The sequence below is a fragment of the Solea senegalensis genome, linkage group LG14 (assembly GCF_019176455.1).
Source record: "Solea senegalensis isolate Sse05_10M linkage group LG14, IFAPA_SoseM_1, whole genome shotgun sequence".
In the NCBI taxonomy this organism is placed as follows: domain Eukaryota; kingdom Metazoa; phylum Chordata; class Actinopteri; order Pleuronectiformes; family Soleidae; genus Solea; species Solea senegalensis.
Window position 1 is genome coordinate 23,737,614 of NC_058034.1, and position 23,750 is coordinate 23,761,363.

At 45.1% G+C, this 23,750-nt stretch overlaps 1 protein-coding gene across 1 annotated transcript; it reads left to right on the forward strand.

The window, feature by feature from the left end:
• Positions 1-265: 265 nt before the first annotated feature.
• frem1b (Fras1 related extracellular matrix 1b) lies at positions 266-22,912 on the forward strand. Its single transcript, XM_044044538.1, has 30 exons — positions 266-296; positions 378-509; positions 3,510-3,854; positions 3,938-4,080; positions 4,341-4,537; positions 4,630-4,720; positions 4,930-5,097; positions 5,320-5,528; positions 5,608-5,701; positions 5,933-6,185; positions 6,444-6,638; positions 10,379-10,567; positions 10,831-11,027; positions 11,108-11,333; positions 12,135-12,279; positions 13,076-13,217; positions 13,362-13,572; positions 14,922-15,186; positions 16,780-17,212; positions 18,216-18,417; positions 18,539-18,683; positions 18,860-18,989; positions 19,062-19,134; positions 19,697-19,846; positions 20,311-20,618; positions 20,710-20,754; positions 20,865-21,041; positions 21,284-21,402; positions 21,688-21,773; positions 22,602-22,912. Exons 1-30 carry the CDS (start codon positions 266-268, stop codon positions 22,805-22,807), a joined length of 5,307 nt encoding a protein of 1,768 aa, XP_043900473.1. The 3' UTR covers positions 22,808-22,912.
• The last annotated feature ends 838 nt before the right edge of the window (positions 22,913-23,750 follow it).

Sequence of the window (23,750 nt, forward strand, 5' to 3'; positions counted from 1 at the left end):
GGAATAATAAGAATAATAATAATAATAATAATAATAATCCTTCCAGTTTCAATAGGGTTCTTGCAACCTTGTTGCTCGAACCCTAATAATCCTTCCAGTTTCAAGAGGGTTCTTGCAACCTTGTTGCTCGAACCCTAATAATAATAATAATCCTTCCAGTTTCAAGAGGGTTCTTGCAACCTTGTTGCTCGAACCCTAAAAATAAGTTTAATTTGCCTCAGTGTGAACAAAATACAACATTAGATAGTATTGCTGCTTTTCAAACATGAACATTTTCAGCCTAAAGTATTGGAAGAGTGAGGACTATAACTTTATTTTTGTAAAGTGTTAAAAAATCACATGATGTTATTCATTTTCTTTTACTTCCTGTGTTTCAGGTCTGGATCTGTTGGAGGGTCAGTCCCGACCAATCACCTGGGAGGAGCTGCAGATCGTTGACAATGACAACATTGACGCGGTTAACCTGGTGGCTGTGGACGGTCCTCTGCACGGACGTCTCAGTGTCAGAGGTGAGGGGGTCAAGGGTCAATGCACTGCTCTGTAATGATTGAATCTGAGTGAAAATGATGATATTTTGGATCATAACAGTTAAGCAGTGAGGCTCGTGTTTGTGTTTGCTTTGTTGTGTTGTTGAGTTTGATTTGACTTTTGTTTGGATGAAGAGGTTGTGTTTAATTTCACTGGTTTGATTTTTGAACGGTTGAGTTTGTTTTTCCTGGTTCTTATGGTTTCTCTTGTTTTGGTTTGAATGGTTGAGTTGGGTTTTAATGGTTTAGATGTTCAGGTGTAGACGGTTGTGTTGTGTGAATAGTATTTTTAGACATTTCTCAACCTTCATGTACCAAACCCATGGTTAACGGAGCGTCAGTGTACACTCAGATTCTTTAGTCGTGTGCTGGTATTCTGACAGGAACACCGCTCTGGGAATCCCCCAGAGAGCGTCGTCTGGCCTCTTCCGCCCTTTATCCTCCATGTGTCTCCCCGTCCGTCAGGGACCGTGGTGTGGCTGGGGAAGCATATGTCTTGTGGCCCTGCATGTGTTTTCTAATCAGCTGTAAAATGCGGCCGTGGCCATTTTGTTTGCCAGAGGCCGTGGCAGCGCCGAGGCGGCGGCGGTGGCTGCTGCTGCTGCTGCTGCTGCTGCTGCTGCTGCTGCTGCTCTCCGTCCATGTCTGTCCCTTCCAGCCCAGCGCATAGGGAGACGACTTCTTTGTCTCAAACGGGGAGTGGGACAGAGCAGATTGGAGGGACTTAGGCCATTTCATGCCGCTGTGCACAGGGAGCAGATGTACTGTCCCCAAACAGGTTTTCATGCTACCAGCTCGGAGGAGGGGTTGTGTGAGTGCAGAGGCCTCGAGGGGCTTCAGGCAAAGAGTTAACCTTTCATGGCTGTTTTTACTGTATCACAACACGACCGTGTGTTTTCTGACTGATTCTAACAATTTCATTAAAAATGATTTATATATTTTCAGTCACACCTTTGTTTATTGGAACTTTCCAACCTCAAACCTCAAAGAATGAGATAATAGTGTTTGTGTTACTGATATATGTTGTTAACGTTGGACAGTAATATTTAAAGCAGTGCTATTTAGTTTTAGCAGATGAGTTGAGACGGGTTTTAACGTCACCAAATCATTTTTTTAACCAACAAATTATAACAGATTAATAAAATTAGCATAAAATAAAGTCGGGATTCATTTAACAAATTTATAATCTCTCGTAAATGATTGGTTTCTATCTATTAAATACAATTAATTAGATATTACAGAAATGAAAAACAAAGTGAGCTACGTTGATTCATTTATTTTATTTGAAAAGTGGGTCGACATACTGACGACCCCCCCGACCCTCACGTGGAGGGAAAAGTGTAAGAAAATGTGTAAGTGAATGTTTTCTTTGTGGTGAAAATGGTACAAATCGGTTCCTACTGAGTTCCTACTCCTTCCTTCTGAGTGAATTGACTTTGAAGGTAAATTTCTGGCATTTTCAAGCACATCATTGTACTAGTGAAGGAAAAAGGGGGCAGGAATGTTCGTATCTTGTACCCCTACTTTTGATTGTGTTGGTTCAGACTACAGTTTCTGTGCTGCTGCTGTTCAGAGACCAAAGTTTGGTGAGCACTGTGAGGCTTGTAAGGAGGCAGTTGGTGGATCCTCCACTGGGGTTGTACCTCAGGAGGATGCTGCTGCTGATGATGACCCTCGATGCTGCGGCGCTAAAGCGCAGAGGGACAGAAACTACAGACTCTGTCCAACGCCTTCAGCCAAATGGACGGCTGCCTGTCCTGCCACAAATTCTGTCTCTTTCTCCGTAACACGCACACACACACACACAGTCTTACCAGCTCGTTTCTCCCTCAATGGGCCTGTTGCCCAACGCCACCTTTGGGCCCAATTACCAAGTTGTTTCCATCACTTGGACCAGTAGCCGGTTCCCCTCGGTAAAGTTGCTAATGAGGTTCGGGCTCGCGACCGTTCGTCCCTCAATCTGTCTGCTGACCTTGGCCTTCTGTCTCTCTGGCACACGCAGGATAGACAGGAAGCCTCCGTCCTGGCAACGGGACAGCCACCGGGAAGGGAAGGACGCCACGTTCTGCCCCACTGGTGTTCACGGCACCGGCGCCAGCCAGCGCCTCCCGCTGCCTTTAGGCGCTAAGAGAAACTTGTTATTTTCAAGTGACAATGGGAGAAAGAAAACATGGGGATGCATGTGTCGGTGACGGTAATTGAATCAAAGTGCGAAGTGTTGGCTGGGAATCGGAGTCGTCCACTGACACTAACACATGTCTTCCAGTACGCTGCCAGTCATGTGATGCTCTGCTGTTGACGTGAGTGTTGTATGGTGTGATGAAGGCCAGCAGCAGCAGAGCGGACAGATGGACGAGGTCCACATTTCATTAATGTAGGACAGAGACAAGTTTTTCAACAAGTTCCCACTCATTCTGTATAAATGAGCCTTTCACAATAAAAGGTTTTGTTGTAATCACCCTTTAATCCCCTGAATTTAATGCCACCATTAAATGTGTTGTTTTAAGTAAGTTACTAAAAGTTGCCAATTGTTTAAAAATTGGCTTTGAAATCATGTCAAATTCAGCAACGCTCTCTGCTCTTTGATTGTTCAAGCGATTTGTTCGGGAACGATGAACGGACGTGTAGCGTGACATAATCCAAGATCAGAGATTTGGTCTGATTGAGATTAGTCTGACATGTGCGACGTCCTCCTGGATGTTGACCAACAGGAGGACAGAGTGCAGACATAAACATGAGGAAGAGGCAGGGGGATGATGATGATGATGCTGCTGCTGCTGTTTGATGAAACAGTGACGGATTTCATTGAGCTTTGCTAACAGAATCGCTGCCTCTTTAATGTCTCCTCAAAGGACTACCAAGACAAAGTCTGCGAGCGGCACCCACAATGCTTTGCGCTGCCCTCTGTCCCCTCCCTATGGCAGAGCCTCTGTGTGTTCCAGGTGCGTTCATTTCACCGTTACACCTCTGGTGTTTTCCCAGGTGGGAAGGCGTTCATGTTCCGCGTGCGGGACCTGAAGGACGGCGTAGTCGTCTACCATCACTCGGACAGCGACACCACGCGCGATCACGTCGTCTTCCGCATCAGCGACGGCCGCCACAGCATCCGCCACAAGTTCCCCATCAACATCCTGCCCAAGGACGACTCCCCGCCTTTCCTCATCAACAACGTGGCAGTTGAGGTGCAGGAGGGCGGAGCCGTGAGGCTGGAGGAGTACATGCTGTTAGCCTCGGACCTGGACTCCAGCGACGACTACATCCTCTACCAGGTGGTCGCCTCCCCCCGAGCTGGCCAGCTGGTCAGGAAGACCTCCAGCCAGGATACAGGTGAGGGTCGAGTCTTCCTATTCATTTTTTGTAAAGAAGACGGAACTGAAGGGAGCGGTGCTGTGTCTTTTCTCCTCATGCAGGAGTTCCAGTGGACAGTTTCCTGCAGAGAGATCTTCTCCAGGGTCAAATCTACTACCAGCACTCAGGGGACGAGCAGTTTGAGGACTCCTACGATGTCATGCTGTCCGACAGCCACCAGCCGCCCAACCTCTCCCAGACATATGTAAGTCCAACAGTAAAGGTCCGGACGTCACGTGTCTGGGTTTGTTTACACCACCTGTGCTCTTTGAATCCACAGAGGACGATCTCACGTCGCAGTAAACAAAGATGTTTAAGTCTTATTGTTCAGACAAGAACAGCTTGTTGTTTACCTCTTATTTTACATTACAGACAACAAACACAAAAGGACTGAATAATGACAGATGACTTCATCTCAACACAGAAGGTTTTATTTTTAGGATTTCCTTCTTCATGTGTTTCCAGACTGTGGTGATCCATGTTTTCCCCGTGAAGGACCAGCTGCCCGTGGAAGTGTCCGGCAGCGTACGCTCTCTGACGGTGAAGGAGACGGACGTGGTTTACATCGCTCAGTCTCACCTGCACTTCACAGACAGAGAACATCCAGGCACTGACCTGACCTACGTCGTCACGCAGCCCTGCTTCAGCCCAATGCATCCTGGGTAAGGAAGAGACCTTCAACAACTTCAACAACTCCAGAGCTGTGTGATGTGCCGTAAAAGCTCTTCTGAACCTTTGATTCTCCTGTGTTCAGGCTGATGGACGCAGGACGTCTGTTCTACACAGACACCAGCAACGCCATGAAGAGAGACCACATGGTGCCGGTGTTAAAGTCCTTCACACAGGTTTGCGTCCTGAAATAATCCAACAATCAGAATGTATTGTGTTACGAGTTAGAATCCTGACAGATCAGGGCTACCTCTGAGCAAGGTACACAATCCTCATTGCTGTGATTGATTGGACACTCTATATTGACCATGGCAGGGTTGTGTCAGGATGGGCAACAAGAGCTTTAGAGGAAGTGGAAATGAAATGGTGAAACTGTTTTTCCCAGCATGCAGTGAACCACATGAAAGTGGCCTTCATGCCTCCTGTGGAGGACATCGGCCCGGAGTCGATCTTTGTCCAGTTTGTCTTCTCTGTCAGCGACCACCACGGCGGCACCGTCTCCGGACTCGTCTTCAACATCACCATCACTCCTGTGGACGACCAGGCACCAGAGGTCAGAGGTCACACAGTAGCTAAGACTTTCTGTTTGTTGTTGTTGCTCCCAGAGGACATTTGTGATTTTTAATGGGAGTCGGCACTCGATTGGATTCATTAAGTTTCAGTTGATAAAACTGGATATAAGGCACATTTTGAACTTTGTAATTTGAACTTGTATCAGTGTCGTCTTCATGCCACAGCGTTAGTTAGTCTGGTCTCCTCTGTTGTGGATCCTCAGGCCTTCACAAACCTGCTGCGTGTGGAGGAAGGCGGAGCAGCCTTTGTGACCGAGGAGCACCTCCTGGTGCGTGACCAGGACAGCAGGGAGGAGAACCTGAGGGTGGAGGTTCAGAGGACGCCTCGTCACGGCAGACTGGAGCTGCAGGGACAGACGCTGCTGCGGGGGAACTGGTTCACACTCCAAAACCTAAGAGGACTTCGACTCAGGTTAAAAACCTTTATGACCCCTGACCTGATGTAGAAAAAAGATAACCATACAAATAAATGTTGAATGATTGTCCTGCAGGTACATCCATGATGACTCAGAGACCACAGAAGATCAGGTCACTCTGAAGGTGACGGACGGTGTGAACTTTGCAAATGTGATCTTACCGATACAAGTGAGTCTTCCTGACAGTCGACTTCAGTAGATCGAAAATAATCCAACATTTGCTTAATTTGTGCCATTATTGATTTCCTCCTTGAACTGTGTCCCACTTTCAAGGCTTCTTTAAATGTAGGCGACAAATCTGTCCTTTTATCTGCAGGAGAAGAGGGATCAATTACTGAAGTGCATGGGATTCAATTTAAGTAGAATTGAGTTTCAAGGGGTAAAAACTTGTCGTCCTTAGATCCTGCCGATGAACGACGAGCCTCCCCAGCTGGGCAGAGGGCTGCGGGGGGAGCTGAGCTGTGAGGAGGGCGGGCGAGTCCAGGTGACGGTGGACTACCTGTCGGCTACCGACCGCGACAGCGACGACTCCAGGCTGACCTACATGTTGGCGCGGAGTCCCGGCCGAGGGGAGCTGCAGAGAGCCGGACTGAGTGTGGACAAGTTCTCCCAGCAGGACTTGCTGCAGGGACACATTTACTACGTCCACACTGGTGAGCGGTGAATCCATGAAATCATGAACAATCATGTCAGTAGCTCTGTAGCCTGGATGACATCTCAATCTCTCTCTGCATGAGAGCACAAATCCCACGTCTGCCCTATGAAAGTATCCAGATAACGTCCGCGAGCTCTTGTAAACTGTTGTAAACATTTCTAACAGACAACCTCTCACTATGATCATCATTTACTACAACATTTCAACATTACTACAAACACAGAACTCAATCCTTCTGCCATTGTTTTGTGTTTAGGTGGAGAGATCGGACCTGAGCCGGTGTTCGACACCGTCACTCTCATCATCTCTGACGGTGAGGCCGGTGGGACGGAGGGTTGTTGCCACGGAGACGCCCCACCCCCTCCTGTCCCCCTACATGGCACTCTTCCTGTGTACGACCTGAACATCACCATCCTTCCCATCAACAACAGAGTCCCCATCATCACTCTGGGTAAGTCATGAGACAGCTGGTTCACAGAGATTCACTCTCTCACTTTATGAGAGAGTGAATCTTTATTTCACCTGTCGGTGGGACCAGGACTCACTTCTCTGTCCTTTTATTTACATGTGTTTTCCATGTAGTTATATAATAGGAAGCTTATAAAACCCTGAAGGATTGAAAGAGCGTGATGTTATTGTATTATAAACAACTCAAACTTTGTTGTCATTAGTTGAGAAACTTGTGTTTCAAATCAAATCTTTCTCCATGTTGTTTAAAAACCACAAGATCTCCGATTGTCATGTGACTCAGTTTGTTTACATCGCCATGTTGGCAGGGAAATATTTATTTATATTAAAGTCGTCAGAGGTCATTGTACACTTTAAATCAAGATAGAGATCAAGGACTATATCTGACCGATATATCGCCCCCTGGTGCTTTGGGACTGCGTTGATTCTGTACCTGATTTGAAATGATTGAATTTCATGGCAGTGATTAGGGATGAGTCAACGTGGCAATCGGTAAAATATTGGTAAAAATGACTGGATCAGATCTCAGAAAGATGGCTGCCTACTTCCTGTAGAAGAATATGTGTTACACAGTCAGAGAATGATGTCTTTGAAATGGCTGTAGGTGGTTCATGCATCAGCATGAGACTGATATCGATACAGAAATGTGAACCACCTCTGCTGTCTCTCAGGATCTTTGGCGATCCAGTAAAATCCTCTGCTTGTTTCTGACTGTTTCTTCATCGTGGGGTACTTCCTCCCTGCCTGCCTCCCTGCCTCCCTCCATCCTCACCTTTTTAGACCAGTTTCCTGACATATCAGCTGGTATAAAAGCTGCCTCTTATATTTTGTTCAGCTTCCTGCCAAAATGGCGTCGTTTCAAGTGTTGTATGAGTTTGGTCAGCAGGTTGTCTTGTTTTTGTTTTTATTTCTAACATGAATGGGTTTCAAAAAACTGTGTGTGTGTGTGTGTGTGGGGGGCGTGTGTGTGTATGTTACGTTGTCATCGCTGCCAACATCTTGTGGTCTTCACTGCTGACAATCCTCTTAATGCAGCGGAGCAGCTCTGACCCTGACGACATGCCGTCACCTATCAGTCTAACACACACTCTGCACTGGGAGGGGGTGACATACACACACACACACACACACACACACACACACACACACACACGCAGGCACTCTACTCTCCTGGGGAGAGAGATAGTTCTCGCTCAAGTCTGAGCCAAGAAGAGGGATTGGCGGAGCTCTGTGGTTATCAATGGAAACCAGTGACCAGTGGGACAAACTGGGAATACTGGGGGATGGTGTGTGTGAGTGTGTGTATTTACCATCGATGTGGGGACCAGTTGAGGATGAGAATTTATTCCGAGTTTGGTTTGTGCATTTTATTGTAATGGTTAAAGGTATAGTTTTTTTTAATTCTGGTCGGATGAGATACAAACACAAAGACAGCATTTTCTGCCATGAAAGTTAGTTTATAACTCACTCTCCCACACCAAAGTCTAAAAGCATTTTCTTTTTGCTCATGGGGAGCAAACTGATAACTAACGGTCCAGTTCAGAGTGATGCCACGCTTGAGTGTCCAGGCGAGCATGTGCACAGTCGACGCTACCTCCAGTTCTGAAGATCAGTCCTCAAGATGATAACACATAATCATCATATTTGCTTTACGTCAGGCTCTGATCGGCTTTTTACTGGCAAGGAATGAATATAACATCTTTCTCTTGGAGTCTGTACAATAACATGTTCTACTTTCAAGTGTTTATAATAAATGATTATATTTAATAACACTAAAGTTGGACCTAGGTTTATGAATATAAAAGTCTAAAAGTCTTAGCGTGTATAGTCCTGTCGTGTTTTGATGAGTTTTAAAAGTCTTGTATGGTTGGGAGCTACTCATTGGAGTCACCACATAGACACAGTGTTAGCAGGCTGCTAAAATGGCAACATCCATCCATTTCCTACACATCTATCCTCCACCTGAGGGTCGTGGGGGGAGCTGGAGCCAATCACAGCTGACAAGTTCAACTTAATACTCAACGTGGTGTTCAACTGTGCGAGGAAGCTACGTCCAAACTCCACTCAGAAAGGTCCTCGGTCAAACCAGGGCCTGAACTGGTGACCTTCTTGCTGTGAGGCAACCATGGTAGCCACTGCACCACTAAAATACACCAGCAAGTAGCTCACATGAGTAGAACTGGTAAAGTTTAGAGATAAAACTGGAATTCTGGTGATGGTTGAGGTTTGAGATAACGCTTTGTTAGTCTTAATGAATGGCTGTGTGTGTGTGTGTGTGTGTTCCTCAGGAGAATATGGACAGTGGCATCACTAAGAGTCTTAACTTAAACAAAAGAGAAGCGCATCCCTCCTTCACAATAGCCAGCGTGTGCTAGCCATCTCACTAGCCGGATTACTGCAGCGCTAGCGGCAGCAGGATAACTCTCTAATCCCACCCGCATATCTCACCATTCATTCAACACCGGCCACAACAGACAGTGGCAGGCTTTGTGTTTGGGGGCGGGGCTGGCGGTGCCATATACGTGGTTTGTTTTGGTCTAATTAATTAGCAGTGAATTAAGATGCAGAGAAAGAGCATTAGCGTAGCCAAACAAGAGCAATCCAGCGTTAGCTTGTTTTCCTGTTTTGGACAGATGCTGGTTTATCTGCGAGATCCAGGACTGTCTGTCATTCGAGCGCACATATATTACACAATGTATATACACACAGGCTCTACATACACATTTGTTTCTGACGGTATGGATTCAGGTCCAGAGATGTTTGTGTTTGCTAATTAACAGGAGTGTGAAGAAAGATGGTGGTGTCAGGGATTCATTAGCTTAAACATGGGATTATGGTGGTGGATTAATCATTGGATGGACAGATGTATAGGTTGATAGGCGGTTAAATGGAAGTGAAATAGTTGGTCACTTCTCACCGTGCTGTCGGCGTAAACACGAGAGTTTCTGTAAAAGCATTCTTTCAGTTTCTTAATCCAGTTTTTTATGGAACGGCCATTTTGGGGACGCTAAAATGCTTCTTGTTACTGTTGAGTTTTAGTGTTTTAAGACCAATACGCAACTTTGGGGAGAAGATGATGTCACACTGGTTTACTGTGTGACATCATCGCCTTCTTCATCAACATGGTCTTTTTCTTCTTGAGTGTATGGAGTCATTTCTTTATTTAAGGTGAATGTTTTAAGAAGAAAAGGGAAAAACATTGTCGAGGGAAAGTTTCTCTGTGGATGAGGCCTTCAAGACAGAGCAGTTCCTCTCTCAGTCTCTCTGAGATGTTTCCTCAGGTACTAAAATGACATGAATCTGTTCTCGGTAGTACCAACATCATTTTCTTTGATTCCACTTAAGGTTCCATGCCCTAAACAACGTCCCTCGTGTAAACGTGATCTACCATCATCCTGCCTCTGGTTTTTTGTCTGTCCTCCTTGAAACACTCTAGTCGGGTCTGCTGGTCTTCACTGTGTTGACTTGGTACCATACAAACCTTGATAATCTGGTTCTGCTGACGTGTGTCAGATGGTCATGTGTGTACATTTCTCCATTGACTGTTAGTATCAGATATATTCTACAACAGAGGAATAACCCCACAAGTTACATATTCTGGTCATTATTGACCAGTGTGACAACACCTGGTTTTCTGGGTTTAGAAGATAAACATGTAGTTAATTCCATTTGTAACGTTTCCTCATGTTTTTATGTTGCTGAGTAACTCGTGTCTTGGTCCAGGTGAGTCCTTGTTGGTGGTGGATGAAGGTTCTTCAGCCTGTTTGTGTGGGGGAGTTGTAGGAGCCTCGGACCCTGACAGCCCCCCCGACCAGCTAACCTTCCACCTGGACACCCCACCTCTCCACGGCTTCCTGGAGAACACGCTGCCGACACCTGGCTCGGAGAAGAGCAACGCTGGACTGCGAGTTGGTCAGTGTGTGATCCAGTTTTCGTTCAAAAGCATTATAGTGAGGACACTTTTCGCCGGTTCTTGTGGTTTAAGGCAGGGTTTTTCCATCCTGCTCCCACTTCCCTGCATGTTTTTAAACACTCCAGATTTAAAGAGTTGGGTTGTTATCAGGCTTCTGCAGTACCTGCTGCTGAGCGGGGCAGTGGGTCCCCAGGACCAGGATTGAGAAACCCCTCTGGTTTAAGGTACACCTGAACTGACCTGACTCTGGGTTTCTTCCCAGAATCCTTCAGCTACGTTCACCTGACATCAGGTTTCATCAACTACGTCCAGTCAGAGCACAAAGGGGCGGAGCCAACTGTTGACCAGCTTTCCATCAGCGTGAGTGACGGAGTTTATCGCTCCGCCCCTGTCCCCTTCTACATCATCATCCATCCGACCAACGATGAGACACCTTCTCTGCTGCTGGCCAACTTCACGGTACGGACAATCCAGGACTAACTGAAGTGGTCATCAGTTTGGAGCTAGCACTGAACAAATCCATTATTGTCCTCCTGCAGGTGAAGGAAGGCGGGATCAGAGAACTGACTCCGTCAATACTGGACGGCGTGGACCTGGACGCCCCTCCAGATCTCCTGACCTTCACCGTGGTGCAGCCGCCAGCTCACGGTCACCTGATCAACGGCATCTACGGCGCAGAGATGAGCCGCTACAACGAGATGGGAGCTGAACTTTTGCAGAGGAGCCTCCCGGTCACCTCCTTTACCCTGCAGGAGCTCCGACAAGGTGGGGGAACAGGTTCTCTATGTATGGCACCATTTTGTAAATAACATCTGAGTGGATTCTCAGAGGTACAGAAGACCAGAAGTTATCAAGATGTTGAATACACAACGTTTTGAGGAAATCCTTTCAAATTTGGTATTTCGCTGATTAGTTAAATAGATTTTAGTGTTTGAAGGTCAAGTTTTGTGAATATGATTTTATTAAGAACTCTCATAGGAAATGACACTATGTCTGGTATAGATATTCAGTGAGAAGTGAAGATGACCTGAGTAGAATGTTTGTGTAGTTTTGACCATACAAAACCACTTGAACCTTCTCCTCACAGAGAGTCCATCCAAAGGTTCTCTCCAGGTTCAGTTTCCTCCCACAGTCTAAAACACATGCAGAGGTTAATTGGACACTAACATTAACTGTGGGTATGAATGTGAGAGTGAATCTGTGCGTTTGTCCCACGACCCTCATGTAGAGGATAAAGCAATAAACAATGAATGAATGAATGAATGAATAAAGAAGCACATGTGATGTGAATCCTGAAAGAAATGGTTGTTTTGTGCCGTTACCATCAGAATTTTAAGTGATAAATTCAAACTAGTCGCTTCATTTTGTGATTTTCACACATACTGCTACAGAACTTAATCTTTCTACTGATACTGGTATCACACAGACTGGTTTAGAGCCTGTTTCATAATCATGTTCACAAACGCAGCATGGCATCTCCTGACACCCTGCTCCTCTTCTTCCTCACTGCCAAATATCCCTGTCCTCCCTCCTCCTCCTCCTCCTCCTCCTCCTCCTCCTCTACAGGCATGAAGATCATGTACATGCACGATGACACAGAAACCCTGGAGGACGCTGTGGCTCTGCAGCTGACAGATGGCGTCCACACAGTCCGGGGGACGGCCTTGGTCACCGTGCTGCCGGTCAACGACGAGAAACCACGATTGCTCAAGTACAAACACACACACTTTAATGTGTTTAATTTTGAAGCCTCTGTTAACAGAATGTTTTATATTTATAGTTTATTTAATTCATCTAAATCATTCAATTCTGTCATTTCCAGAAAATATGAAAGGACATTAATAAGCCACACCCTGTTGACCTGCTTTATTTGACTCTATATAAATAAGATGTGCTGTCATGAGCGGCGTCCTGACACATGAACCTGCGTCGGTGTCGGGTGATTGTGTGTCTGCGTTTATCACTTTATTCTCCTCTGCTCCTGCAGATGTTAATAGTGAGTGGATGAACAGCATTAATTTTGGTATAAACACACGTGTGTGTGTGTGCGTGTGTGTAGCACGAGCTGGTGCAGTAAAGGCCACCGGTGCAGAAGTGACACAGAGACTTGGCAGATGCCTCCTCCTCTCCTTGTTTTCACGTTCCTGCAGGATGGACGTGGCAGCTTCTCTCCTGTGTGTGGATTTTAATTCCGAGTGAAGAAGCAGCCAGACGGTTTGTGATGTTCAACTCCCCCAACACCAACATCTCCACCACCCGAGATCTCCATCGTCCCTGCTGGAAAACACCGCTCTCACACATTGTCTTTTGAATGAACACAACGCTTTGAACAAAAGCGGCACATACTTTTAATCATACAAAGGTTTTCTCTAAAAACGTGGGTTTTAGTTTTTCCGTTTTTCGCTGAAAGCTGCTGTGAGAAAAACGACTTTTCCGCCACGTTATTAAAATATCACATGAACCAGAACAGATGAGTGAAAGTATTAAATATGTCTGTCTCCTTCCAGGAACGCTGGCTTGGACGTGGACTCAGGTGAGCGCAGGGTGATTTCCAGTGTTGCTCTGGAGGCCGAGGACGTGGACACGCCCCCAAACCAGGTGTACTACTTCATCAATGCTGCGCCGCGATTTGGAAAACTTCAGCTGAAGGTGAGGAAACGATGCTGTCACTGCAGAGAGTGTGAAAGCTCAACTTTTTATTACTTTAATTCATGTTATAAAGTGAATATTTGGGTTTTGATCACGTTGTGTTAATGAAAGCTGTTTGTGGTGAACTCTGGGACTCATCTACAGACAGAGTCGGGTTGGACTGAGCTGTCGTCGGGTCAGAACTTCACCCAGGACGACGTGGAGATGAACCGTCTGTGGTACGGACACGACCCAGGAGCTACCGCCGCCACCGCCGGCTTCAGAGGTCACGACAGTTTCCGCTTCACCCTCAGTGACCTGGACAACGAGTCGCCCGCTCAGAGCTTCTTCATCTCCGTCCACACTGTGCAGAAAGGTCAGAGGTCAGAGAGTTACACTAAGATAAGAGTCCATAGCAGATTCACCTTTACTCGTTTAAACGTGGACAGAACAAGCTGAGGTCGTCATCAGAGTACAAAGTACAGCTGAACTAATGTCAGTCAGTGACACACGCGCGCACACACACACACACACACACACGCACACACACACACACACACACACACACACACTGAAGCTCAGACTCAACGTAGAAGATTTTTCACACGACAACAACTCGCACACAAATGTGTGTCCACACTTTGACACGCACACCTCCGCCCTCTGAGCTCCCAGTGGTCGACCGCGGCTCATACATTATTTAGCCCCTCCCCCTGCTTTGCCAGTCGGGTGAACACGGTGCAGCGAGGCCTCGGCCCTCCTGGCTCCGGGCCCTGTGATCCTGGAGGAGCAGAGGTGAGAAACGCTCGACCTCCTCAGCCGCTGAATAATTAACGGAGGGGAGCCGGAGCAGCTGTGGAGAGGGCGTCGGCCTGTCTCCTCTGGGTGCTCCGCCTCCTCCTTTTACCTCCAACAACACTCCAGTGACTGTCTTTTCTTTTATTATTCTTAAGTTAAAGTTGAACTTTAGTCTACTTCATGTAATGATATAATCTACAGTCACATGATAGTGTTACCTGGTCAGTTTAAAATATGCAATGACAACAACAGCAAATCTGCTGCTGCAGGTGAAATAAATAATAAACAATAATAATAATAATAATATAAATTACTATAAAAGATATATATAAAATTAATATAATAAATAAATTACTAAATTAATTATTCTTAAATGTGAATATTTTCTGCTTTCTTTGCTCCATGTAACAAAGAAATGACAGAATATCATAATTTTTTTTTTCAAATGTTCTTACATTTCCTGGATTAAATTAGTACCTGATTAAGAAAATGATCAACAGCTTAAACGATTATGGAGATAATTTTTAACAATAGTTGCACATTTTAAATGGATAAGGGGCATTAATAGCATGTTCTAACCTTAAACTGAAGATCGTATAATATAAAACATTCACATTATAGTCAAATGAGATCTCACAATGTTCATTTAGTCTGTGCTGCACACAGGAAGTGACTTATTTAATGTGAAGAAAGACGGAGGCAACAGCGTCAACCTGCCCCTGCTCTGCTGCTGCATACATACAAACACTCCCTCAGTCAGGTCTGATAGTTTTGCCTGTTTTCAGGCCATCTGCCAATATTGGTTTGAAATGTGTTCATCAGACATCGACAAACACAAAGTTACTTTAAAAACAGTGGACTTTGGTGCAGGAGAGTGAGCGGAACTTGTTCTAAAACTTCAACTTTCTCGTCTGCTTTGCCCCTCAGGTGACATAGTGCTGCTGAGCAAGGCAGTGCATCTGAGGGAGGGGCAGCGGGTCGTCCTGAACACCGACATCCTGCTGGCGTCAGACGCGGCGGGACGTCCGGAGGAGCTCCTCTACGCCGTGTCCGTCCCGCCTCGGCACGGCCTCGTCCACGCCGTCCGGAGGCCCGGCGTCCCGCTGACCGGCTTCACGCAGCTGGACGTGGCCGCGCACCAGGTGTGCTACACCCACGACAACAGCCATGACGCAGAGTCGGACTCCTTCAGGTGAGAAAAATGGGAGGGAGAGGGGGGGCGGGCGTTCTATCATGTGTCATTTCAATACTTTACATTCTAACATTACTACATATACTACTTATGCACCGGTTTACACGTGAAAAAACCTGGTTCCAGGGTTTTGTTGCTGCAGTCATGATTGGTTCTTTTAATCTTTCTCAGTTAAACACTAAACTATCAAAGCTCCACCTACTCTCAGGTGTGTGCACATCTGACTAACACACTCATCCCTGTGTGTGTGTGTGTGTGTGTGTGTGTGTTGTCATGACATCAGATGATGAATGGACATTATTTGCACAATAACAGCGGCGTTGGCACGATGGTGGACAGGCGCCGGCCACAGGAGTCCTGGGCAAATATGGCCGACCAGATGTTACACCAGAGTGTGTGTGTGTGTGTGTGTGTGTGTGTGTGTGTGTGTGTGTGTGTGTGTGTGTGTGTGTGTGTGTGTGCGTGTGCGTGCGTGCGTGCGGTGGCCGGTGTGCTGAGGCCGGGGGGCAGTTTGTCAGCTGCAGGGCTGAGAGGCAGATTGAGTTGGCAGAGGACAAAATACACATATGTAGAACTGTGTGTGTTTTATGTGAGTGATTGATGACTGAAGCTGCTGATTTAATTTAACATTTAAACATTTGAATTCACATTAAACATGAAACTAAATTTAAGTACACCTGGAGACTCGTACACTTTTTAAAAGTCGTATTTCTTCATATGTTTTCAACAAAATGGTGGTCATGTTAAATCCAGCGTCAGATGTCGGTGTGATTTCAAAATGATCCAGACCTGTGAACCGTACTCGGGTACAGACGAGTACGTGATTAACTAAAACCATTACATCATCAACTGTGTGAGCGTAATAAACACAACATTATTAACATTATTATTAGTATTATTGTTATTACTGTTACTGTTAGTATTAGTATTATTATTAGTATTATTATTATTATTATAATCATTATTAGTATTATTATTATTATAATTATTATTATTAGTAGTAGAAGTATTATTGTTATTATTATTATTATTATTATTATTATTAATAATAAAAACTACTTAGACCAAAGTCTTAGTAGTGGGAAAATCAGTGATTTTAACAACAAGCACACAGGAGTTGTTGATCCACTGCTGCCTCCATCACTAAGTTCAAATGTCTTATTTTGTCACTTCAGTGTTTGAAATCCATCGTTCACGTTGACCTCAGTGACACACAGTGACCACACGAGGCAGCAGAGGACCAGCAGCTACAATCGAACGTGGTTTTCTCGCAGGACTTTGGTGTGGGAGAGTAAAAATTGGAAAAAGTCAGAAAAACCTTTTGTGACAGTGAGATGAAGTGTTGAACATGTTCTTGAGGGATCGCAGACTTAAGATTATATTAGATAAGCCTTTAGTTAAGTCAGTTTTTTCTGTGAGAACACGCCTCCATATACCCACACAAAAACAATCAAACCAGAATTCAGAGTTCACCGTGTTCCAACGGTGAAACTAATACAACAGATTAACACTGTTAACGGTAAAAGTAGCAGTGTTTGAATCCCATGTTGGTGAGTTTGACAATATTTCTCACAGATTTGCTTCTATCTTCAGTTTCCTCGTCACCAACGGAGTCTCGTCCCGCAGCGGCGTCCTCCACTTCACCATCGAGCACGGCGACCGCATCCCCCCGACCCTAAACCACAACACCGGCCTGCGTCTGCCGGACGGAGCCACAGAGACCATCACCTCCGCCCACCTGCAGCTCACTGACCCCGACACTGCCGCAGCCAACCTGAGCTACGTCATCACGCAACCGCCGCGACACGGAACACTGCTGCTGAGAGGAGTCCCGCTCGCGATGACTCCTCCCTCTCCTCTGAGCTTCACCCAGACCGACGTGGAGGAGCTGAACCTGGCTTACCGCCATGACCCGGGCAGCCCCGCCGACATCGACAGGTTCTACTTCCTGCCGACGGACGGAACCAACAGAGGATACCTGGAGTTTGGACAGCTGAGGGAGGAGCACGCTGTTTTCAACATCCAGGTAGGTTTTACACACACACACACACACAGTCTGGTTTCTCCACAGAGCTCCCCCTACAGTTCTGGAGTACCATCCATTATCTACCTCTTTATCCTCACTGTTGTAAAAACTGGCTGCCGACGATGTCCATGGACGCTGTTAAATTAGCGTAAAAGTCCCGCCTAGTGCAGCTTTAACTTCTGTTTTGAAGCTTGATATTTTCAAAGTTTCAAAAGCAGAATTCCACAGTTGTCTCGTGCTCGGCTTTATTGACCTTTATTGTCCTGTTTTCTAAAACAACATTTACAAAATTAACATCGTAAATGTTGACTTGATGTTATAAATCAAGTGTTTTAATGCTTTTTAAAAAAAACACCTGCATGACTGCTTCACCACATGGGTTATTTTTTATTTGTCACAAACTGATCCTCGAAACCTCAGTGATGAATCAGCTGTTTCTGTTTTGACATATTAGACAATATCCATACAGACGGTTTTATATTTCTTTATAGTAAATAGATTCACTACAGTCTGTATTTTCTTATTTTCCTCTCATACTTAGTTTTTCTGTCCTCGTGGAGTGAAAGATTTACAATAACCTGAGTTATTGAGGGAAAGAATGATCGATCATTTATCTATAAAGGTAAATTAGACAGTATTAACATATCTTTCTCTTGTTTCTTTAATGCCATTCTTAAATATATTCCTCAAAATAATTTCTTTACATTAAAGTGAAAACAACCTTAAATAAAGTGGAGACGTTGAAGGAAACATGAGTGAGTCGCTCACTGGTCTGATGATCATGTGACAACGGCGACATCTAGTGACAGAGAAGCTGAACTGCACTAGGACTAAACAAGTGTGAACACGAACCTTAACCATAACCTGTTAAAGCTTAACCTAACCACGACCCAAACCAGGACCTCAGAAATGAGGTTCTGCCTCATCAGGACCTGGTTTTGGTCTCCACGAGGACTCAGAACAAACAAACACACTCATGATTGATGTCTTCTGTTGTCTTCAGGTGGACCGGGTGGACAGGACTCCTCCCACTCTGACCACCAGGCGGAGTCCCAGCACCGTGGTGGATCTGGGCGGCGGACGTTACGGTGTCTTCATCACCAACAAACACCTGCAGGCGTCTGACCCTGACAGTCCCACAGAGGAGCTGCAGTTCTCCATCAGCAGACCTCCACACTTTGGTTACCTGGAGAACGTCCTCACAGGTGCTTCACGCTGTCCCGGTCAAACGCCGTCCTCACGGCGCCACAGAGCGTGACCTTCTGTCAATCAGCGTCCTCACGGTGCCACAGAGCGTGACCGTCTGTCTTCTTCTCGTCCTTCCAGGAGCTTACATCAGAGGACGCTTCACTCAGCGGGACGTGGATCAGCGCGCGGTGCTGTACGTCCTTCCCGCCGACATGGAGGTGACGGCGGACAGCTTCGAGTTCCGCCTCACTGACCCGGCAGGAAACGCCGCCCTGCCTGAAATGTGGGTTTGTGGATTTTCTAAAGCGCTGACTCTCCTGCACCAAACTCCATGGGGACACATGAGCTGCTGGTCCTCTGCTGCCTCGTGTGGTCACTTTGTGCCACTGAACATAATGTGAGCAAAGGGTTTGAAACACAGACGTCATTAAAAAACACATTTGAACTTGTTCTCCTCAGACTGGAGTTGTCCTGGTCTCAGGTGGAGTTGTCAGCGACCTGCTACAGAACCTGTGAGACAGCGGGGACTCTTCAGATCCAGATCCAGCGCAGTGGGAGGAGCATGGACCCGGCCTACGTGGCGATTCAGGTACTGGTGTGTGACAACGCCTCTGTGTGTGTGTGTGTGTGTGTGTTCCAGTGCTGAGTGTGGTTTGTGCAGGTGGAGGAAGGATCAGCTAAACCCGGCAGAGACTTCACTCACAGCACAGCCGGACTCATCCAGTTTGACCCAGGTGTGTTCACACATGATCATCATCATTCACGGAACAGACTGAACCATCCACACCAACACAGAGACACTTACATGGAGTTTATTTTATTTGATATTAGAAATGTTACGTTACGTTACGTTACGTTACGCTACGCTACGTTACGTTACGTTACGTTACGTTACGTTACGTTACGTTACGTTACGTTACGTTACGTTACGTGTCATTTAGCAGACGCTTTTATCCAAAGCGAATTACAAGGGAATTGAGAACAACCTGCTGGGGGTGGAGTTGAACTTGTGACCATGAAGTCTTTGGCACACAGGGTACCGGTCTTGACCACCGAGCCACTCCACCCCACATTACATGTCGTTACGTTACGTCACGTCACGTTACGTTACAAATTCGAGCTAAAATTCTCCCTTAAACAGTTTGAGTGCCTACGTTCAAATATTTTCACATTTCCGTGTCAGACATTGATGAAAGTCTTAGAAATCACACGTTGAGAATCTGTGAATCAGTCTAAATATCCCTCTGCCCACTTGTTGCTGGTTTTGCCGTGACCGTGCACATATGCAAACACCAGGAGTCGTCGTGAAAACCTGGAACATTTACCTGATCGACGACGGACTGGAGGAAAACCACGAGACCTTCACTGTCGTCCTGAAGAATCCAAAAAACGCCGTCCTGGGACAGAGGACGTCTGCGAGTGTGGAGATCATTGACCCCAGAGGAGGTGAAGAGAAACTGCTCATGTTGTTGTTAAAGGAAAAATAACAATAATAATACTACAGATTATTTTAATTTAAAAAGCACCAGTTTCTGAGATTTTTCAGCTTCTTAAATGTGAATATTTTTTTGCTCCATAAAACAAAGAAATCATTCAAAGTGAATCAGTTTGTGAAAAACAAGACGTTTGACATTTTCGGACACTTTAATCTGGTCGATGGAGGCTGTAATCCTAATCTTATCTCTAATTACACTCTGTAAGGGAACAAGGAAAATACTTAAAGATGAATAAGTTTTATTGTAGAATTACTCTTAATTTAATTTATAAAAACTGACATAAAACATTTCTTCTGGTCACAAATGAAGTTTTGACGTATTTTCTTTTCTTTTTCTTCAAGTTTGTTTTATTTCTCCTCCTTTCTTCACATTTGTGTCTGTTTTTAATCATTTATAATAAACTGTCTCTGTCAGGAAAGTGTGACCCTGACGACCTGGTGGACGACGAGGACTTAAAGCAGCCACCGCCTCCTCGTCCTCCTCGTCTCCCTGACCCTCCTATGATGGAGGAGGTGGAGCCTGTCACTGACATAGAGGCGGAGCTAGTGTGGGAGACCCCGCCTCATCCTCCCAGAGGAGACGTCCCAAACCGCCGACCATACCAAGACTACAGAGACGGGGAAGCACAGGACCAGGCGTCCCCTGCCTACAGCCACGCCCACTTCCACAGGGGACAGAACACGGGGGACAGAGGACACCACGGAGGACACGGAGGGTTAAAGGTCGGTTCACACGCTGCTGATGCTGTTACATTCATTCACTCATTCATTCAGAGTCTTTAATGATTCTGCTGTAAACTCTGCTCATGTTCAGGTTCATGTGTCAGGAGACAGAAAGTCTGAGGACAAAGTTTGGACGGTAACTTTCACTTTAACTCATAAATGACTTCAAATAAAATGAATCATTAATTAGTAACATGTTATTTTAACTTGTAAAAATAAAGGTTAATGTTGTGATTTCTTCTTCAGTTCCACAGTTTGACTCCACTCAGACTGGAGGAGCTGAAGCCTGGTGATGCTGGGTGGAGCTGGTCTCCTCACAGCGGCGGAGACAGAGGCGGAGACAGAGGCGGAGGCAGAGGCGGAGACGCTCCTCAGATGGACAATCCAGCACCAAGACACCGCCTGGAGCTACGGCAACACAAGGTTCACTTCTTCTTCTGTTCTCCTCTGTTCTCCTCTGTTCTCTCTTCTTCTTCATCTCTTGTCACAGTTTCCTCCTCTTGTAGAGAAAAGTGATGAAAACACTGAATGTTTATCATCAGGATTAAATAAATCATTTAAATGCTCGTCTCTCACTTTTTATGCTCCGTGATTTCATTGAATTTGTCTTCATGGACAAATGAAGACACCTGACGCTTGTCCTCTGTTGTGTTTTGTCTCCTCAGACCAGGAAGTCCATGAGCAGCTCGTGTCCTGAAGGTTGGACTCACTACAGGAGGCGCTGTTACGTCGTCAGCTCGTCTGTGGCGAGCTGGGCCAGCGCTGAGAGAAGCTGCTCCCTGCTGTGAGACTAAACACACACACACACACACACACACACATCCTTCAAGGGTTCGATCGGCTTTTCTTCTTCTTCTTATTTACATTCTATAAATAAGAAGAAGCTACAGCGCATGAAAAAGTGGAGTCTCAGCACAAAGACAAACTTAGAGGTCCAGTTGTTTTTGTGGACATGTTAGTGTTTTAGTTAGCGTTCGCTTCCTCATGTCATCCAATCAACACGTTTGATTGATGAGGGGGCGGGGCATTTATTTAGCCTGAAGAAATAAATGCAGACCTTTTGTCTCAGGTTCAACAGCAGCCTGAGCAGCGTGCGCTCCAGGAGAGACCTGACCTGGCTCTGGAAGTTTGCAGGGAAGAAGCCATTTTGGATCGGTGAGTGTGACTGTGACTGACAAACAACCAGAACTAACTTCACACGCTGTGAAGCACGTCTGTGATTTCAGTCCACGAGGAGACAACTTTGTCCATGATGGCGTCCACTTTTCTTGACTCGCAGCCACATCTGTGTGTGGACGAGTGATTGTCATTGTTCTGCACCAGATCTCAGTCCATGTCTCCACGTCTGTCCTGCGTCGGCCTCGTCTACGAACATCAGGCAACGCAGGGCGTGAGACAGCAGGTGGCGTCGTGACAATTTACCTAAATATCAACTTCACTTCTTTACTGCACAACATTCAAGCACTTTCAATGGCTCATGGAACTCATTGAAAACCTTCAAGGGCCTTGATTTCTTTTTCCCAAATTCACAAACCTTCAAGGATTTAAATGACCCACGTCTATGTAGGGTGATTTTCAAAAACTTTCAAGGGCCTTGATTTTTTATTTTTCAAATTCACAAACTTTCAAGGACCCATGTCTATTTGGGGTGATTTTCAGAAACGTTCAAGGGCCTTGACTTTTTATTTTTCAAATTCACAAACCTTCAAGGACCCATGTCTATTTGGGGTGTTTTCAGAAACTTTCAATGGCCTTGTTTTTTTTATCCAAATTTACAAACTTTCAAGGATTTAAATGACCCATGTCTATGTAGGGTGATTTTCCAAAACTTTCAAGGGCCTTGATTTTTTATTTTTCAAATTCACAAACTTTCAAGGACCCATGTCTATTTGGGGTGATTTTCAAAAACTTTCAATGGCCTTGGTTTTTTTTTCCAAATTCACAAACTTTCAAGTAGTATTTCAATGACCATGTCTGTTTCAGGTCTGTCTGTGGGTCCCAGTGGTTTGATGTGGGCTGATGGTCAAACAGTGTCCTTCTCCAGACTGAAGGGGGCGCCCTCAGGTCGTCACAGTAGCGGCTCCGATGACTGCGTGCTGGTTGAAAACCCGCAAAGCTGGATTTCCACGAGCTGCTCGGCGCAAATGCAACACGCGTTCATCTGTTCATCGACGTCTCAGAGTCACTGACGGACGATGTTTAGTCGTATTTAATGTTTCTGTAACGATGCTGCTCTGTACATTAGTTATCATATTTTGTCATAATAAAGTTTTACTCTACAATGAGTTAATGAATTTAATAATCCTCAAATTATTCTAATTATAATCCTCAAATCAGGAGTTGCGTGTCTGTGTTAATCTGCAGGAAGAAGGAAACACGTTTGAGGATAAAGACGTTCGTACGTATCATTGACGGGAAATTCTCTGAGTGACACCATCTCATTTCCATATGATTCCGTAGATTATCTTTTTTTTTGTGGTTCTAAAAGGCTGGGTCAGGGACCCACAGATGGGTCGCAGCTGATTGTTTTTCTGAATTTCAAACCTTTTTGCTTTAGATTCATGTGTATATGTTTAAAATGACATTTTAATTCACTCACTAAACTTCTTTTGGAAATGACTCGTTCATAAATTTAAAAACGATACAGATACGACTTTATCTTATCTAAATTTATAACATTTCTACCGCAGTTTTTGGGAAGGTGGCCATTTTCACAATTAGTACGTTTTTTAAAGAATCTGATTCTGCAAAAAAGCATAAAAATTAATGTTTCTGCCAATCATTGATCCATCCTAATAATATTTCTCATTGAAATGTATTTTTAGTTTTTTTTTTTTTATTAAAAAAACAGTGGAGTTGTGTAAACATAATGCCCTTAAAACTAAAAAAATAAATAAATAATATTTGATATGTATATTTCAGGCTGAAGAAGTTTTAAAAGACTGACTATATTAATATTTGTTCTTTTTTTTTTACAGCACTTTTTGGGAAGGTGACATTTTCTGCCGCTAGGAACAAATTAGTAAGTTTTTTAAAGGAACTTTTGAGGCTTAAAAACGTTCAGGAAACTGTTCTGTTCCGTAGTTCATCACATTTACCTGCAATTATTTCACTCATGACGTAAATCCCTTC

Coding starts and splice junctions, on each gene's coding strand:
- frem1b (XM_044044538.1), top strand. CDS start 266: ATGAACATTTTCAGCCTAAAGTATTGGAAGA. Junction 5,702..5,932: donor ATGTGATCTTACCGATACAA/GTGAGTCTTCCT, acceptor TGTCGTCCTTAG/ATCCTGCCGATGAACGACGA. Junction 19,135..19,696: donor ACTCATCCAGTTTGACCCAG/GTGTGTTCACAC, acceptor TGCAAACACCAG/GAGTCGTCGTGAAAACCTGG.